Source organism: Lepisosteus oculatus, chromosome 4 (genome assembly GCF_040954835.1).
Source record: "Lepisosteus oculatus isolate fLepOcu1 chromosome 4, fLepOcu1.hap2, whole genome shotgun sequence".
Lineage (NCBI taxonomy): Eukaryota > Metazoa > Chordata > Actinopteri > Semionotiformes > Lepisosteidae > Lepisosteus > Lepisosteus oculatus.
The window spans coordinates 66,277,985-66,290,831 of NC_090699.1; the positions used below are offsets into that span (position 1 = coordinate 66,277,985).

A 12,847-nucleotide genomic window follows, 5' to 3' on the forward strand; every position below is an offset into this window, starting at 1 on the left:
AATGGCAGGATGTGTTTCTCTCTGCCCCTCCTTCAGTTCGAACCCTGGGCTGTTTTCTTTCTTACTGCCTAGACCGGGCCTGGGTTCTGGTGCCAGAGTGTTTCAGATGGGAAGTTTAACAGGCACGCAAGCACAGCTGCTTTGTGTCATCAAAGCGAGGGGCTTTCAGCAGAACTTAGAAACTGAGTATTTTTTTCACATATTCATCATTTTACTGTAAAATTAAAATAAATATATATATAAAATTCTTTCATTCTACAGTTATGATACATCTTAGGTTTACAGAACTGATCTGCTTTGACAGTTTTGGTCAGGCGTGCGAGAAAGCCGAGGACACTCACCCAGAGAGAGAGGTGAAGAGAAGGAGAGGCAGGCGTTATGCTGACTGGCTCTGTCCTGTCCCTGAAAGAGCCGGGTTCGACCTGGGAGACCCGTGAACGTGCCGCTGTGGGGGGATACACGCTGACTCGGCTTCCTTCTCTGCCTCAGCCCTGTCCTGAGCTCCCTGCTTGAGCCACATTCTTACAGCACCACAGGGCCACTGCCAGCTTACTCCTTCACTGCTTTCACCAGGGTAAACCATGGTACTGTCCTCTCCCCCGAGCTACTCTCTCACAGAACTGCCCACTGTCCTCTCCCCTGAGCTACTCTCTCACAGAACTGCCCACTGTCCTCTCCCCCGAGCTACTCTCTCACAGAACTGCCCACTGTCCTCTCCCCTGAGCTACTCTCTCACAGAACTGCCCACTGTCCTCTCCCCTGAGCTTCTCTCTCACAGAACTGCCCACTGTCCTCTCTCCTGAGCTACTCTCTCACAGAACTGCCCGCTGTCCTCTCCCCCGAGCTACTCTCACACAGAACTGCCCACTGTCCTCTCCCCTGAGCTACTCTCTCACAGAACTGCCCGCTGTCCTCTCCCCTGAGCTTCTCTCACAGAACTGCCCGCTGTCCTCTCCCCTGAGCTTCTCTCACAGAACTGCCCGCTGTCCTCTCCCCTGAGCTTCTCTCTCACACAGAACTGCCCGCTGTCCTCTCCCCTGAGCTTCTCTCACAGAACTGCCTGCTGTCCTCTCCCCTGAGCTACTCTCTCACACAGAACTGCCCGCTGTCCTCTCTCCTGAGCTTCTCTCTCACAGAACTGCCCACTGTCCTCTCTCCTGAGCTACTCTCACACAGAACTGCCCGCTGTCCTCTCTCCTGAGCTACTCTCTCACAGAACTGCCCACTGTCCTCTCCCCTGAGCTACTCTCTCACAGAACTGCCCGCTGTCCTCTCCCCTGAGCTACTCTCTCACACAGAACTGCCCACTGTCCTCTCCCCTGAGCTACTCTCTCACAGAACTGCCCACTGTCCTCTCCCCTGAGCTTCTCTCACACAGAACTGCCCACTGTCCTCTCCCCTGAGCTACTCTCACACAGAACTGCCCGCTGTCCTCTCCCCTGAGCTACTCTCACACAGAACTGCCCGCTGTCCTCTCCCCTGAGCTACACTCACACAGAACTGCCCGCTGTCCTCTCCCCTGAGCTACTCTCACACAGAACTGCCCACTGTCCTCTCCCCTGAACTACTCTCACACAGAACTCGTCACTCTCCTCTAAAACAAGTGTAGTGTAGTTACTTGAAGTAACACATTTATTTAGCACATTCACAATTCTTTCATTAAACAAGCAGCTCCAGTCCCCCGCAGTGTGAGTGCAGGCTCCAGGCTCCTCCCTGCCTCCCTGCCCTGAGCCCGCGGGGGTCCTCGTGCAGCACCGCCCCCCCCGCTGGGTCCCAGACCGCTGCTCCGAGAACGGGACCGCCGCCTTCCTCCTGGAACCAGAGCCGCGGGGCGCTGCGTCTTCACCGTCCCTGCCCCGAGCGGCAGGAGCGTGGGGGAAAGGCGCTATACACACCGTGACCAAACCACCGCCCCTCACGTCACGCTGTGTGGCCACCAGGAGGTGGCGCTCTAACTCCTGACTGCGACACGCTTAGAGACGTCAATGACCTGAAATGTACTTGATCTGAATCAGTGCTGACTGGCTCTACTGCACAGCCCCCACCCCACCCCAAAATCTGTAATTCCCCACTTCACCCCCCCTCCCCCCTCCGAGACTGACCTGTCCCCTCCTGAACCCTTAAACCTGCACAGGACCTGAACCCCACCCCCTCCTGCCCACCCTGCTCTCTAGCGCCCCTTCAGGAACCCGTCCAGCAGGCGGTCCCCCTTCTCGCTGAGCCAGTAGCCCGCCATGGCGGCCACGCCCCCGATGAAGATGGCGGTGAAGACCATGTCCCCCTTGGCGGCCAGCGTGGCCAGAGCGCAGATGACCACCCCAAAAAACATCTGCTGCAGCACCAGCACCTCGTCATCGGTCATCTCCTCAAACAGCCCCTTGTCCGAGCTCGCTGCAGGAGAGAGCGAGGGAGAGGGTCAGACAGAGCAGGGGCAGGGGGCAGGAGAGGGGCAGGAGAGGGGCAGGGACAAGTGTGCAGTTGTGTAGCAGTGCAGTGTGAGCTGTGTGTTGTGTGCAGTTGTGTAGGAGTGCAGTGTGAGCCTGTGTGTTGTGTGCAGTTGTGTGGCAGTGCAGGTTGAGCCTGTGTGTTGTGTGCAGTTGTGTAGCAGTGCAGGTTGAGCCTGTGTGTTGTGTGCAGTTGTGTAGCAGTGCAGTGTGAGCCTGTGTGTTGTGTGCAGTTGTGTGGCAGTGCAGGTTGACCCTGTGTGTTGTGTGCAGTTGTGTAGGAGTGCAGTGTGAGCCTGTGTGTTGTGTGCAGTTGTGTAGCAGTGCAGTGTGAGCTGTGTGTTGTATGCAGTTGTGTGGCAGTGCAGGTTGAGCCTGTGTGTTGTGTGCAGTTGTGTAGCAGTGCAGTGTGAGCTGTGTGTTGTGTGCAGTTGTGTGGCAGTGCAGGTTGACCCTGTGTGTTGTGTGCAGTTGTGTTGCAGTGCAGTGTGAGCCTGTGTGTTGTGTGCAGCTGTGTGGCAGTGCAGTGTGAGCATGTGTGTTGTGTGCAGCTGTGTGGCAGTGCAGTGTGAGCATGTGTGTTGTGTGCAGCTGTGTGGCAGTGCAGTGTGAGCTCTGTGTTGTGTGCAGGTGTATGTTGTGTGCAGTTGCAGAAAGGCAGGGCCACTCACAGGGGGGCAGGCTCTCCACACAGATGGTGTCCTTGCGCACGAAGCCGTCGGCGCACACACAGCGGAAGGACCCCTCCTCGTTAACGCACGCCTCGTTAAGGCCGGGGCACGCCACCACACCCCGCTCCTCGCACTCGTCCACGTCTGAGTGGATGGCAGGGCAGGAATTGGGAAAAAGAGGGATGAGGACACGCACAGGAAGAGGGAACACCTGCTGCAGCTCCGCCAGGGGTCAGAGGTCAGAGGTCGAGCGTCCCCCGTGTCTGCTCACAGGGGTCACTGTGGCTCAGAAGTCTGCTGTGGGAGTGGGCTGGACTGCAGCCTTGTGCCAGTCCGGACAGGAGCAGAGGACCGAGCTCCAGACAAGCCCGGGACAGCACGCAGCTGGAGTGAGACTGAAGACAACAGCGCCCCCTGGGGCCAGAACAGTGCAAGTGCATTCACATCTGAGAACAGGCACTTCTCTACACAGAGAGTGGTGGGAGTGTGGGACAAGCTGCCCAGACGCCGATACCCAGGTTCCTTTCAAGAAACAGCTGGGTGAGATGATCCTGGGTCAATTATCCACTAACTTCCAAGCAGGCCAGATGGGCTGAATGATGGTCTTTTGGGCTCTTTCCTGCAGGCAGCAGCAGGGACCCGGAGAGGGACTCACCCAGGCACTTGGCCCCAGCCAGCCGGTACCCCCTGGCACACTTCTTGCAGCGGCCCGGCCCGCCGCCCATGCAGCCCACACACGCCTTGTCGCAGCCTGGGGACGCAGGAGAGGAGCGGTCAGTCACACGGGCAGGCGGGCCCCTGGGCTGGGGCTGGAGACGAGCCAGTGCCTACCTCTGCAGTCATACGAGCCGTCAGTGTTGAAGCAGTAGGTGTTGGAGGGACAGCGGCCCATTTCTGTGCCACACTCATCGATATCTGGAACACAGCAGAGAGGGGGGTGACACCCCAGCACGCCCAGCAGAGAGAGGGGAGTGACGCCCCAACATCCCCAGCAGAGAGGGGGGTGACACCCCAACACGCCCAGCAGAGAGAGGGGAGTGACGCCCCAACATCCCCAGCAGAGAGGGGGAGGGTGACACCCCAACACGCCCAGCAGAGAGAGAGGGGAGTGACCCCCAACATTACCAGCAGAGAGAGGGGGGAGTGACGCCCCAACATTACCAGCAGAGAGAGGGGGGAGTGACCCCCAACATTACCAGCAGAGAGAGGGGGGAGTGACGCCCCAACACGCCCAGCAGACAGGGGGAGGGTGACACCCCAACACGCCCAGCAGAGACGGGGGGGGTGACGCCCCAACACGCCCAGCAGAGACGGGGGGAGGGTGACGCCCCAACACGCCCAGCACTACACACAGCAATTCCTACAAAAGCAGACACTTTACATCAGCTGACCTCATAAACAACAGCCCTTTCCGGCTTTAGGAGCTGTCTTCCGGCTGTAACACACAGCCCAGAGCAGTGCTCAGCAGTCATCAGCAGACCCACATGCAACTACTGCTCTGCTCTCTTACCAAGTCCTGGTGCAACGCGAGCCATCAAGATTCCCTGGGTCAGAGGTCAGAGAGCACTCACCCACACACTTGTTGTCGTGGAAACTCCAGCCCGCCTTGCACTCCAGGCACTTGAAGTCCTCCGGGCCCGAGCACCTCTTGCAGGAACGATAGCAGGCTGGGGGCAGACAGGCAGCTGTCAGCATCGGGCACACTCACACTGCAGGGTGTCTACCTGGAGTAAGTCAGGCGAAGCCCTTTCCTCAAGGAAACAACCGCAGCGTCTCACCTGGGATTCGAACCCTCAACCTTCCAGTGCAACACTCTGCAGCCCTGGTGACTCCGATAACACACTGACATAAATAACAGACAGACTGACTTACTGACTGACCATCAGGTGGAGAAGGATGGAGATTCTGAAGACAAATATACAGGAGCTCCTTGAGTTACAGTCAGACTGTAACACCACACGTTCCAAAACAGGCAGTCCGACAGCAGACAACACTCAGACACAGACACGCAGACAGAGACACAGAAACACACACGCAGACAGAGAGACACGCAGGCACAGACGCAGACAGACAGAGACACGCTGGCACAGACGCAGAAAGACAGACAGAGACACGCTGGCACAGACGCAGGCAGACAGACAGACAGAGACACGCTGGCACAGACGCAGGCAGACAGACAGACAGAGACACGCTGGCACAGACGCAGGCAGACAGACAGACAGAGACACGCTGGCACAGACGCAGGCAGACAGACAGAGACACGCTGGCACAGAGGCAGACGGACAGACAGAGACACGCTGGCACAGATGCAGGCAGACAGACAGAGACACGCTGACACAGACGCAGACGGACAGACAGAGACACGCAGGCACAGACGCAGACGGACAGACAGAGACACGCAGGCACAGACGCAGACAGACAGAGAGACACGCAGGCACAGATGCAGACAGACAGAGAGACACGCTGGCACAGATGCAGACGGACAGACAGAGACACGCTGACACAGACGCAGGCGGACAGACAGAGACACGCAGGCACAGACGCAGACAGACAGACAGAGACACGCAGGCACAGACGCAGACAGACAGAGAGACACGCTGGCACAGATGCAGGCAGACAGACAGAGAGACACGCTGGCACAGATGCAGACGGACAGACAGAGACACGCTGGCACAGACGCAGGCGGACAGACAGAGACACGCAGGCACAGACGCAGACAGACAGAGACACGCAGGCACAGACGCAGACAGACAGAGAGACACGCTGGCACAGATGCAGACAGACAGAGAGACACGCTGGCACAGATGCAGACGGACAGACAGAGACACGCTGACACAGACGCAGGCAGACAGACAGAGACACGCTGACACAGACGCAGGCAGACGGACAGACAGAGACACGCTGACACAGACGCAGGCAGACAGACAGAGACAAGCTGGCACAGACGCAGGCAGACAGACAGACAGAGACACGCTGGCAAAGACGCAGACAGACAGAGACACACGCTGGCACAGACGCAGACAGACAGACAGACAGACAGACAGACAGACAGACAGACAGACAGACAGACAGACAGACAGACAGACAGGCAGGCAGGCTGGCACAGACGCAGACGGACAGACAGTCACGGGTCCCCAGCAGGGAGGAGCTCAGTGTTACCTGTGCACACAGACTGACTCTGATTGGCTGGTGTGTGACGGTAGTACCCGTCAGCGCAGTCCTGGCAGAGATGACCGGCGTACCCCGGGTCGCACACACACTCCCCGCTGCCCGTGCGCGTGCCCTCACCCTGGCAACGACCCAGACCCCCACACACGGCCCCTGGGGTGCCCGGGCAAGCTGGACCACAGAGCGACAGAACCAGTCAGTACACCAGTCTCAGCTGAGTCAGCTTTCTGCAAGGATATGTGTCGTGTATCGGGGTGTCTCTTGGTGCTGCTATCACACTGTCAGTCGTGTATCGGAGTGTCTCTTGGCGCTGCTATCACACTGTCAGTCGTGTATCGGGGTGTCTCTTGGTACTGCTATCACACTGTCAGTCGTGTATCGGGGTGTCTCTTGGTACTGCTATCACACTGACAGTCGTGTATCGGGGTGTCTCTTGGTACTGCTATCACACTGACAGTCGTGTATCGGGGTGTCTCTTGGTGCTGCTATCACACTGTCAGTCGTGTATCGGGGTGTCTCTTGGTACTGCTATCACACTGACAGTCGTGTATCGGGGTGTCTCTTGGTACTGCTATCACATTGTCAGTCGTATATCGGGGTGCAGTCAATCTGGGGGTGCTGTCATGGGAATACCTGTGCACTCAGGACCGAAGGTCTCTGGGGGACAGCACAGCTTCAGCTCCTCGATGCACAGCCACTCAAACAGGTCCGGCGCCTCCTGCTGTCTGTACAGAGACAGCGCAGCGGGGTGAGAGACAGAGGGACAGACAGACAGTGGACAGAGACAGGAAGAGCGGACAGAGGGACAGACAGACAGTGGACACAGACAGGAAGAGCGGACAGAGGGACAGACAGACAGTGGACACAGACAGGAAGAGCATAGAGAGGGACGTACAGGCAGTGGACACAGACAGGAAGAGCAGACAAAGGGACAGACAGGCGGTGGACACAGACAGGAAGAGTAGACAGAGGGACAGACAGACAGTGGACACAGACGGGAGGAGCAGACAGAGGGACAGAGGAGGGGAGAGGTCAGAGGAAAGACTGATGCAGAGACGATGGAGACGGAGGGACCTGCACATGAAGGCACAACAATCAGTAACCAGTAATGAATCAATGATAACCTGTGGAACCACCACGTCTCCACCTGGTCCTCAATCTGCTCCAGCAGCCGGTTGCACTGGAAATCAGAGCTCTCACACACAGACTCCACGATCTCCAGCAGCCTGGTCTCACTGAGGAGAGAGGGGTGGACATAGGAGGACACTCAGAGCTTTAAAAAAAGCACACAAAAGTATCTTTTGGACAAACACCCATCACAACAGTAACCAGTGCATACACCTTAACCCTCTTACACACACACAGAGTCTCACACACAGACCCTGTCTCCCTGTCCCTCTGAGTCTCTCACACAGACCCTGTCTTTCACACACAGACCCTGTCTCCCTGTCTCTCTGAGTCTCTCACACACAGACCCTGTCTCCCTGTCTCTCCAAGTCTCTCACACACAGATCCTGTCTCTCAAACAGCAGCAAACAGCTCTTCTGCTCCCTGACTGGCTCTCTGTAAATATACCAGGCTGAAGGGGAACTGGGTTAATAACAACAGAAATTGGCTCCTCCCACCTGTGGGTGTATTTGGCCAGTTTCTCCTCCTCCCACGCTGTGTTCCCGCCTCCAAAATTCTTATTGGCTGTCCGCTCCAGCCCCTGGAACACAGAGGTCAGAGGTCACCGTCCACCATAAAGACATGGAAGTAGACTCAACCCTTACATGAACTGGAATATGGGATGCAGAAGGTGAACCAGTAAACAGTTCTGAAAGTCCCACCTACAGACAAACACCTTGTAAGCTGAGAGAACAGTGAGGAGCATGTCTAAGAAAGAGAACACAAATCACATAAAAAATAAAAAGTATAAAAAAAGAACAGAGTAAAATGTCTGGGGGACAGGTCTCTGCTCTTGTGTTCGACAGCAGGACAGGTCTCTGCTCTTGTGTTCGACAGCAGGACAGGTCTCTGCTCTCGTGTTCGACAGCAGGACAGGTCTCTGCTCTTGTGTTCAACAGCAGGACAGTCCGCTGCATGAACTCTTCTCCACAGAACAAAGGGCCACTGTGAGCTTCTGAACAAAGCAGACTGGGAGTCTACTCAAAAACAGACAGCAGCTTGAAATGTGAAAGGCCATGAAGCGGGTAAGACTACTTACGGATGTCGAAAAGCAGTCCGATGTTTATTGCTTAACATTAATATAAAAATAATTTTTATGAAGAAGAAACCATTCATTAAAAAGGAAAAAAATACAAGTCTCTAACGAGCTTCCAGCGTTTGAAACAGTGAGGCTCTGTGGTGAATCTGTGTCTGGAAAAGGAACAGCGATGCTGACTGGAAGCCGAGGGGCAGTCTGAGCTGAGCACCTGGACTGACCCCTAGACAGCTTCCTCTGTCCACTCCCAGACCAACGAGGTGTTTCGTCCCGCTGATGGACCCAGAGGCACTGGGGCCATCAGGCAGGCGCACACTGGACCGGTCAGCCTGCGGGAAACAGGAGTGGACACTGCCCGTGGGTGGCAGTGGATCGAATCCGTCCGTCTCCTGTGGCTGCTGGTCAAGTGCAGTTCCTGACCGCGGAGGAGCGTCCCAGGACAGACTGGAGGTGTGGGAGAGGACAGGCGACTACTTCACTAACTCTGTCACAAACCTGGAGTGAATACTGAACTACTGGAGCATGAAGTTCCCCTGAAACAGAAGATCTGTGGGTGACGAGACAGAACAGTTTCACAGTAAGAGAGACAGGGACACAGGCAGGGACCGGGAGAGGGAGAGAGAGACAGGGACACAGGTAGGGACCGGGAGAGGGACTGGGAGAGGGAGAGAGAGACAAGGACACAGGCAGGGACAGGGAGAGGGACCAGGAGAGGGAGAGAGAGACAGGGACACAGGCAGGGACAGGGAGAGGGACCAGGAGAGGGAGAGAGAGACAGGGACACAGGCAGGGACACGGAGAGGGACCGGGAGAGGGAGAGAGGGACAGGAAGAGAGACAGGGAAATAGGCAGGGACCGGGAGAGGGAGAGAGGGACAGGAAGAGAGACAGGGACAAAGGCAGGGACAGGGAGAGGGAGAGAGGGACAGGAAGAGAGACAGGGACAAAGGCAGGGACCGGGACAGGGAGAGAGGGACAGGGAGAGAGACAGAGACACGCAGAGGAAGTCAGTCCTTTACCCGCAGGAAGCTGGCGGTGAGCTGGCGACAGGTGTCACACGGTACAGCAGAGGCGCTGGCCAGAGGGGGCAGCAGAGAGCACAGCGCCACACACAGGAGGCAGGGCACCACAGGTGATGACATCACGGGCGGTAGGCACTGGGGGCAGGGAGAGAGAGAGGTGGTCAGAGGCAGCAGAGCGACCTCACACATCAGGCACAATGAAACAGAAAATTAGAAAGCTTCACACAGCCAAGTTTTTCTGCTTTGCAAAACCTGTAAGTGCTTTAAAAAAAACAGAAGACAGATCACAGACGAGAGGAGCTGGTCAGCCCACCCGGCCTGTTAGATAGCAGCTCACTGATCCCAGTACCTCATCTAGTTGTGTACTGACAGAAATCAGGGCATCTTGTTCCACACTCCCACTGCTCTTTGTGTAAAGAAGTGTCCCCTGTTCTGTGTTTTAAAAGCACTACCCTGTAGGTTCCACTCGTTTGCTCTGGTTTGTGTCTCGCTGCTGGTTCTGAACAAGCCCACTGGGTTGACCTTCCGAGGCGCCCCTGACCTCAGCTGAGCCCTGAGGCACACGCCTGTGCAGAACCGGGTTACACTAAGGGCCTGCCGATCTCAGGCCTGACGGGCTGGCAGAGCACAGTGGCTCTCGCTGACCGCAGCGCACGGGTGACCACAGGGGGGCGCTGCAGCACGTGGGCTCTGTTGCCTGAACTCTGGTCAGTGACATCATCCGGGTTCCCACATGGGCCCCTGAACTCAAGACCCCTGCCTGCCCACTCACCCGCAGTACAGACTGGGGTACAGCGGGGCACCCCCTCTCTTCTCAGGCCTCTGGTGTTGGGGCGCACACAACTGCCTCATTGCCCCCGTCAACCCCCACTGCTGGGGGACTCGCCGCGGGCTGTGCTGAGCGAGACGCGCTCTGGTCCGGTTCTGGGGAGCGGGCTGGCAGACGGGAGCCCGTCCAGTAAGCCCAGTCCGACCCCCGGACTCCCCCAGATGCGCGCACCGGGCAGAATCAGGACAGAGCCGAGCTCACTGCTGCCTGCGAGCGCGGTCCTGTCACGCAGCCACCACCTGCCCCTCGCCTCCTGCCCCTTGACCTGCCCCTCGACCTGCCCCGCTGCGGGGTCAGGACACCGGCAAGCGGGAACGCTCGTGCGCCGATTTGCTGCACCCCAAAACATTCCGGAACCCGAGAAACGGAAACGGCGTCACCTCGCCCGGCTCGCCCCGATTGGCTGGGATTAAGGCTGGATTATTCCTCAGGGTGCAGCCTGGGGCAGCGGACCGGAGCGTGCGGTGTTCTCCGGGCCGGGCCGGGTCAGAGGGCGGACAGAGCCCCCTCTCTCCCGACACCGCTCCGCCTCAAGCACGCTGGACACTCGGCCCCCCAGGCACATTCCTACCGCCGGACTGGCCAGGGCCGTCAGGGAGAGCTGATCACCAGCGCTGGCCGGAGGCTGTCCTGATCGATCACAGCAGAACGGAGCCTTTTCTGTTACCTTTTGCTACTTGGGATTGAAGATCCGGGGACGCTTTGTCAAGCGGTGCGCCGCCTGGCTGCTTACAATTCCGGGACCTGGCGGTCGACTTCCATGCACCCTGCAGAGACGGGCTCTCCCAAGCCGGTTCGGTTGGGCTCGGCCCAGGCTCCCCGGCTGTGATTCTGGTCGCTTCTCTCTGTCCCAGAATCCGCTGGCTGCTGCAGACTCGGGACCCCGCCCCGTTCCTCGGGGAGTTATGGCTCCACCAATCACATGCCGACGAGTACCCAGAAGGAGGCGGACCTGCTGCCAGCATTGACCAATCAGCCCTTCGCAAAGGGACTTCAAAGGCCGTCAAGGAGCTGTTTAGCAACAGCGAGCATGAGGTCGGAGACGTCTGACTTTGTCATGCTCGCTACCACACAAACACCTCCTACTGTTGCTGCCAACGTCTGCAGAAACAACACTGGTCTACTGCACTGGGACTGTAGCCCCTATTGTAACAGACTGTTCTACTGTACTGGGAGTGTAGCTCCTATTGTAACAGACTGGTCTACTGTACTGGGACTGTAGCTCCTATTGTAACAGGACTGTTCTACTGCACTGGGACTGAAGCTCCTATTGTAACAGACTGTCCTACTGTACTGGGACTGTAGCCCCTATTGTAGCAGGACCCCTATGAAATTTTAGTCATGTGAATTCAGTGCTGGTAAGAGACCAGACATCCAGTTTACTTGGAAACTGTGCCCTAATCCAGCTCTGTCTAGTTCAAAACGAGCCTGTTGTGCTCGTTATCAAGGCAGGATTCTGACCGAACAACACGATTTGAGTTTTCTCAGAGCCGAGCCGAGCCGAGCCGAGAAAGTGACGTCGTTGGTGCAGAGCTGGACAGCAGAGTGCCTGAGCAATATTGCCAGATCTGGGCGAGAGAGGAGCAGGACAGGACGTCCCAGGACTCCTGTAGCACCCGGGACAGGCTGTGAAACTCATCGGTCGAATGTGAGAGGATTTCCAAGTCATTCTGAAACAGGTCATGTCCACAGGCCCCAGATAGGCAGCCCTGCTCCTTTAGTGACTGGGGGACTTTAAGGAGAAACTGAAGGAATAAGTAAGGGAAAAAAACGACAAGATGCGGTCTGTTCTATTTATTTTTATTAAAACGTGCTTCACAACGTTGCGTTGAAGAATGAAAGTCCCCGTGCACAAGCAGACCACACAGAACAGCAGCAGTCCTTATTCACAGCATGTACACGCCCAGCCACGACAGAACAGAGAGAGTCCACAGCATTGACCAATCAGCCCTTCGCAAAGGGACTTCAAAGGCCGTCAAGGAGCTGTTTAGCAACAGCGAGCATGAGGTCGGAGACGTCTGACTTTGTCATGCTCGCTACCACACAAACACCTCCTACTGTTGCTGCCAACGTCTGCAGAAACAACACTGGTCTACTGCACTGGGACTGTAGCCCCTATTGTAACAGACTGTTCTACTGTACTGGGAGTGTAGCTCCTATTGTAACAGACTGGTCTACTGTACTGGGACTGTAGCTCCTATTGTAACAGGACTGTTCTACTGCACTGGGACTGAAGCTCCTATTGTAACAGACTGTCCTACTGTACTGGGACTGTAGCCCCTATTGTAGCAGGACCCCTATGAAATTTTAGTCATGTGAATTCAGTGCTGGTAAGAGTCTGGCTAGAAATTAGTGTAAGATCTTTACTCAGTAATTACTGCTCATTTGAGGACAGATTCACACTTACTGTTTAAGGAATAAGGAATGGCCTAGACCACAGGCTCACTCAGTAGTGTCACACAGGAGTCTGGGAAGAGAGGTACTGTCAAGCAGAAATAAGAGGACCAGGTA

The 12,847-nt window shown here is 56.6% G+C and overlaps 1 protein-coding gene across 1 annotated transcript; it reads right to left on the reverse strand.

Moving 5' to 3' along the window:
* Nucleotides 1-1,604: 1,604 nt before the first annotated feature.
* Nucleotides 1,605-11,239, reverse strand: LOC102689992 (protein disulfide isomerase Creld1). Its single transcript, XM_069189645.1, has 11 exons — nt 11,004-11,239; nt 9,505-9,642; nt 7,909-7,991; nt 7,408-7,518; nt 6,917-7,008; nt 6,275-6,454; nt 4,687-4,782; nt 3,947-4,030; nt 3,771-3,866; nt 3,116-3,259; nt 1,605-2,391 (listed from the first exon to the last, which is right to left on the reverse strand). The coding sequence occupies exons 2-11, from the start codon at nt 9,625-9,627 to the stop codon at nt 2,171-2,173; spliced, it is 1,230 nt and encodes a 409-aa protein (XP_069045746.1). The 5' UTR covers nt 9,628-9,642; nt 11,004-11,239; the 3' UTR covers nt 1,605-2,170.
* Between the last annotated feature and the right edge of the window lie 1,608 nt (nt 11,240-12,847).

Coding starts and splice junctions, on each gene's coding strand:
- LOC102689992 (XM_069189645.1), bottom strand. CDS start 9,627: ATGTCATCACCTGTGGTGCCCTGCCTCCTGTGTGTGGCGCTGTGCTCT. Junction 7,519..7,908: donor CTGGCCAAATACACCCACAG/GTGGGAGGAGCC, acceptor CTCTCTCCTCAG/TGAGACCAGGCTGCTGGAGA. Junction 2,392..3,115: donor TGTGGAGAGCCTGCCCCCCT/GTGAGTGGCCCT, acceptor TCTCTCCTGCAG/CGAGCTCGGACAAGGGGCTG.